This window comes from Puma concolor, chromosome E1 (assembly GCF_028749965.1).
Source record: "Puma concolor isolate L17-30 chromosome E1, mPumCon1.1.hap2, whole genome shotgun sequence".
NCBI classification, from domain to species: domain Eukaryota; kingdom Metazoa; phylum Chordata; class Mammalia; order Carnivora; family Felidae; genus Puma; species Puma concolor.
In genome coordinates, this window is record NC_141680.1 from 56,989,081 (window position 1) to 56,995,091 (window position 6,011).

Genomic DNA, 6,011 nt, shown 5'->3' on the forward strand with positions numbered 1-6,011 from the left:
AGGAAAATCTCTGCGTAGATGCCCAACGCACAGATCGAATGAAAGTAGTCGATAATAAGTGTCCGGTCTTTCAACCGGATCTGAAAGAAAGCCTAACAAAGCCTAGGTGGGGGACTGCGGATGGGGAAGGTAAAGAGAGTGAAGGGAGGAGGGGGGCGGCCCACTTTATTCCTCGATCTGCACTATTAATATAGGCCAGAAGGGGGCAGAGATGCTGCAACGGGAAGGACAAACGCCTATGTAATTCTTGACCCTTTGCAGACACCGTACCCAGTTTCCTTCGGGGGAGGGTTTAACTGCCAGGAAACGGAAGTCTCGCTCTTTTCCGGCCTCCCTTCTTGCTGCTCGCCGCGAGTGTCTCCTGGGCGGTAAGCGGGGCTCTGGCGGGTAATCCGGGGTAATCCACGACCGGGGGAGAGCTGAGGAACCCGGGTGTGGATCGAGGGTGCGGGGGAGGAGGATGGAGTGCGACGGGGTCGGCATTTCGGGGTGGGGGAGAGAAGCGGGGGTCGTCGCGCCTCCCCGCGCCCCTTTGACGCTAACGCTTGTCTTCTCCGCAGCTGCCAGCCGCGCGCTCGCCTGCGTCCCTCGTAACCATGGTGAGTACGGCCCCTGCCGGGACCTTCCCGGGGAGGCGGCGGGGCCCCCGGGGCGGGCGGGCGGGAGCGCCTGAGCAGGGGTTTCCGATCCCCGCCAGGGACTGGTGGCGATGGTTAAGTCACAGCCAGAAAAAGCGTGTCTGTGCAGCTCATTGCCCGTTTGTGTTGCAGCCTCGCAAGATTGAAGAAATCAAGGACTTTCTGCTCACGGCCAGGCGAAAGGATGCCAAGTGTAAGTGGTCTCCCTGACCGGGCGGGAGGAGCGAGCGGGGGCGGGCGGGCTCGCGGGGCGACCCCTACCCCGAGCGCCGTCCCCCGGTGTGTCCCCGGGGAGGCTGTTCCCGTGAGCGCCCGGCCGCCGGGGAGCGGCGGTTCTGGCGTGCTTTCCGGAGGAAGACCTCGTTGGGCAGTGCGTTCCCTGCTCTGCCTGATGGTGAACGCTTTCAGAGCCGTGCTTAGTTCAGAACAAGGTGTGCGTTCCGAGCAGAAGCCTTGCTGGGTGGAGGTCGGGAAAGGCGGGTTTCCGGACCCTGACTCCAGCGCGGCACGTTGGGCTGGGGGCCCGCAGCGGTCAGGGTCCTGGCCCCGCGCCCAGGGAACCGCACGAAGTCGTCGGACTTGGTTTCCCGGCGTGTAAAGCAGGGAAAGGAAGCGGTGCGTCCGAAAGCTACAACAGCAAGCTTCGGATTGGTGAGGTCGCGGCCCGGGTGCCCAGTTCTCGGCGTTCGCACCACGCGTGGGAGGGAGTTCCGTTCTCGCTTTGTTGTCGCGCCGGAGGTTTGGGGGCTTGTGCTTAACGCGGGGTAGATGTAGAGTTCGTACCTTGGAGGGAGGGTGCTTTATATTTAGAGCGAGCGAAGAAGAGCGAATCTTAAGCAGGCTCCACGCTGAGCACAGAGCCCAACTCGGGGCTCGATCTCATGACCCTGGGATCATGACTTGAGCCTTTGGTAGCCGCTCAGGAGCCCCCTTGGGGTTTTTTATTGGGGGGGGGGGGGTTGTTTGTTTTTTAGCCCAGAGTCGTCTTCCTGCTACATCAAATACTCCTTAAAGCTTCCTTTTCCACTCAGACGTGTCATTAAGAGAACACGAGATGCTCTGAACGTGGCCTGGCGTCCTGCTGACCTGTTGACGTGGTTCAGGACCTGGTTGTCCTGTCTGGTGCTCTGTCCTTGGAGGGATGGAAGCGCACGTGGGTTCACAGTGTTGGGGGAGGGGGGTCCCATCTGTGTCCTTGTTACCTTTGCGCCTCTGGTACTTCTTGAGATGGTGGCCATCTGTGGGAACAAGTACCATCTGGTAGGGATGTCTGTCTGGTGGTTCTGGGGACCACAGGTGACCGCGTGTGTGTCGTGTGCTGTCGTGCTTAGAGAGGTTGTCTTGACGGTTTCGTTCAGACCAGGAGTGGTCACACTGCCTGCCTGAGTCGCATCCCAGCTCTGTCGGTAAGTGGCCGTCCTCAGCAGATTAGACACAGCACCCCCCTTTCCTTCAGTTGAAGATGGGACAATAGCATCTGTCCCGTGGGATTGGTGCAAGGATCACATCAAAGGGTCCTTTAGAGACCTCAGCATTTTGAAGAAGCGGCCCCAAATCCGTCAGATTGGTTTGCGTTTTAATTTGGGAGCGTGGTTTTCCTGTGGCCTGTGAGGTCGGGGTTGCTGCCCTGCAGACATAATAGGGTGTTCAGTGTCGGTTCAGTACATTTTTTAAAAACTGAATTTATAAATATGTGTAACATAAAGCTTATTTTTATTTTTTTTTAAGGTTATTTAGTTACTTGGAGAGCAAGCTTACGCACGAGTGGGGGCGGGGCAGAGAGAGACAATCCCAAGGAGGCTCTGAGCTGTCTGTGCAGAGCCTGATGCAGGGCTTGATGTCAAGAACCATGAGATCATGGCCTGAGCCCAAATCAAGAGTCAGACACTCAACCGAAAGACCCAGCCAGGCGCTCCCATAAAACCTGCTTTTAAGTGTGTAGTTCACTGGCCCGGAGAACGTGCTCGCTGCATCTTCAGAACTCTTGATCTTGTAAGACTGAAACTACGCTCTTGAAACAGTAACTCCCCGTCCTCTCTCTCCAGTCGCCGGCAGCCACCATTCTGCCTGCTTCGTGGACTGTTCTAGATTCCTCCTGTAGGTGAAATCAGCGGTGTTTGTCCTCTTGTGACTGGCTTGCCTCGTGTAGCGTAGGGTCTTCATGGCTCATCCACGTTGTCGCGTTTGTCAGAATTGCCTTTTTAAGGCTGAATGCTCGTCATACGGACGTGCCCCGTTTGGTTTCTTCGTCTGTCAGTGGGCATTCGGTGTGTCGTCTGGCTGTTTTGAATGCTGTTGCCTTGGACACAAAGGAGGCATAAAGTCTCCTGTTTCTGCTCTCGGTCCTTCGGGGTGCAGGACGGTGCCCAGAACAGAACTTCCGCACACTCTCATGACGTTGAGTAAACGTCTCTTCTTTAAGAGATGCACGGGTCTTCCCCGCACACGTTGAGCCTAATGTGTAGACATACAGCAGCTGCTAGGGGCAGTGCGGTGCCTTCGCTTTAAAGGGGACGTTAAGGTAGCAAAATAGGTTGGTTTGAATGAATACCCAGTTTTCTGGATTTACTAAAACATAAGCTGAGGCGGCCACTGCCTTGGGCGGGCTGAAGGGCTTCTTCCTGTGCCATGTCTTACTTCTCCGGCAGTTACTGGCAGAGACGGAGTTGTGGGTTGTGAGTCCGAGTTAATCTTGCGCTGCTTCTGCGGGGGCTGAGTGCTTGTGTAAGGTCAGGTATGGGGCTGAGACGCCAGAGCCCTGTGCATTCCCCAGCCAGCGGACTCCTGATCGATACTGATAATCCACTGAAACGATAATAACGAATTCTGGGGAGAGTCTGGGCTGTTTCTAAAGTTACGGTGGGGAGTTTTGATGGGCATGTGAAATGGCCGTAACATACGGGGAAGTGAGTGGCCTCCAGAGCAGACCACGCCATCCACAGACCACAAAACTTAGACCTTGCAGCGCTGAGTTTGAGTTACACCTGGGACTCCTTGTTGTCTGTGCTCTGGTCCTGGGAGAGAATTTGGCAGTAGGAAAGAGGCCGGAAAAGGAGTTTCATGAATTTAAGAAAAGCTTTAGCATGTAACTCACTGTGTAGGTGATGGGATCCTGAAGCAAGCAGTTCCCATTGGCCCAGGGGATGTCCTCTCTGGAAGGGAACTGAAGGGAAATGTAGTGGCTTTTGTTTTGAGAGAGAGAGAGAGAGCGCTCCTGGGTACAAGAGGGAGGGACAGAATCCCAAGCAGCCTCCCCGCTTAGTGCAGAGCCCACAGGGTTCAATCTCGTGAACCTGAGATCTTGAGAGCCAGAGTCAAGAGCTGGGACGCTTAACCGGCTGAGTCACCCAGGTGCCCCGGGAAATACAGGTTTCTGACAACTGTTTAAATACTGAAGTCTTAGAGGACCTCTTGTTTTCTCTTTCAGCAGAGGCACGGTACAGGGAGGAGAGCACAGCCCTGTCCGTGGTTGCAGTCCAGAGTGCCCCTTTCTGCATAAATACAAAGCAGGTGCGCTGCATGACATCTCTTTTCTGTGACACAGTTTTTAATTGCTCATTCTGGTCTGTTTGGTAGCCGTCAAGATCAAGAAAAATAAGGATAATGTGAAGTTCAAAGTCCGATGCAGCAGATACCTTTACACTTTGGTCATCACAGACAAAGAGAAGGCAGAGAAACTGAAGCAGTCCCTGCCCCCAGGTGAGTGAGTTTGGAATCGGCTGGGGGGTGGGGGGGGTAAGACCAGAAATGTGGAAGGTGCACGTGTCTCCATCTTGTTCCTTGAGTTGTCCCCAGATTTAGGAAAGTGCACGTGTGGCTTGTCCTAAGTATCTGCTTTTGCTGTTGGTCACGCAAGGAGTGAATGGTCGTGGTCCCCAGTGTCCATCCCATACCAGGAATCGTTTCCTTGGCCAGAGGGCAGTTTGTTTTGTTCCCGTTCGTGCTTTGCTAACGGAGTGTGGGGCACTGGTCCGTTCTCCCCACAGCCCTGCAAGGTGGCTATGGTACAGTGGTGCAGGTCGGGAAACTAACTGCTATAGGCCGTGAGCATAGGTTGGACAGGGCCCTTCCTGCTGGTGGGAGGACCGAGGGCCATGGGGGACACGGCCCGGAGCACAGTGCTCCCAAAGTCTGCCTGTTGACCATGAGAAGTTAACCGATAGGGCCTAGCTTTGTAAGCACCTCTTGAGACTTCTTCATGGAGGCTGTGAGGAGTGTGTTTTATTTATTATTATTATTACTATTATTATTATTATTACCATCGTCGTCAAACACTATTATTTTAAGCAGAACCACCTCGGTATGCTTAATTTCTGAGTTTTGTTAACCCTCTTTAGTTTTAAGTACAAAATCCAGACAAGCAAGAGTAACTCAAAATACAATGTATGTTTTGGGTGGCTCACTTGTGTATCTCTTTTCTCCTAGGTTTGGCAGTAAAGGAGCTGAAATGAACCCGGCACACTGATTGGAACTGTATTAAAGTTTTAAAAATTCCTAAAATGTCCTTTGTCTTTGAGAGCAGGAAGGGAAATATTACTTGGTCACAGGTCTTGGTGGGAACAGGCTGGGGGGTCCCGGTTGCTACCTACTTGGTGTCCCTCATCTTTGGCCGTGATCCCAGTGGACGAATAGAACCATCCTCTTTTTAGCCTAAGTTTGAAAATAAATAGATGGAAATAGATGGAAGAGCCAGGTATTTGTGGAAGTAAGCCAGCGTGCCCTCGTGGGATTTAGAAGTCATTTGGGTAAAGTGAGCTTCCTGATAATGAAAATGGTAGTTACAAGGTGGAGTTGATTAGCCGTCTTAGAAGTGCGGAGCCGGCCCATCTTCCCAGCAGGGCTGCGTTCAGATCCACTGGTGCTGTGGAAGGTCTCCCTCGACGCAAGGTAGGCATGAGGCTTTCATCAGACTGAAACACTTGTTTCCGAAGTGCTCCCGCTCAGGGTAAAGTGGAGCGGAAAGGAAGAACGTTGCGGGTGTAATGAGATCGTTGCCGCGAACAGAGGAATGTTAGTCTATGAAATGGGCCAAGCTTTCCAGGGAAGAGGGAACAGGAAACAAGATCCTGGGACTGAAAGACAGTCTGATAAACCCAGTTGATGGTTAGAGGGGAGGAGCCGGGGTTCCTGCCGCAAAGATCTGACCCTGGGCCTTACGGCAGTGGGGTGCACATCGAGTTCACAGGGGTGGGGGGGCATGAATGGGGCCCACTGCTCAGACAGGCCTGTAAGGGTATTCCCAGCGTGAGCAGTGCAGGCCCCAGCCAGCCTGGGCTCCTTGGGGATTAAATCCCAAGTTCTACCACTTGCCAATTAGCGTGATCTTGAGAAATCACCTCACTGAGCACCGTGTGCTGGTAACCAGTCCCAGGG

The 6,011-nt window shown here is 53.7% G+C and overlaps 1 protein-coding gene across 1 annotated transcript; it reads left to right on the top strand.

Moving 5' to 3' along the window:
• Positions 1-270: 270 nt before the first annotated feature.
• Positions 271-5,138, top strand: RPL38 (ribosomal protein L38). The gene is made up of 5 exons (XM_086687934.1): positions 271-368; positions 561-599; positions 771-831; positions 4,215-4,337; positions 5,064-5,138. The coding sequence occupies exons 2-5, from the start codon at positions 597-599 to the stop codon at positions 5,087-5,089; spliced, it is 213 nt and encodes a 70-aa protein (XP_086544060.1). The 5' UTR covers positions 271-368; positions 561-596; the 3' UTR covers positions 5,090-5,138.
• Positions 5,139-6,011: the final 873 nt, after the last annotated feature.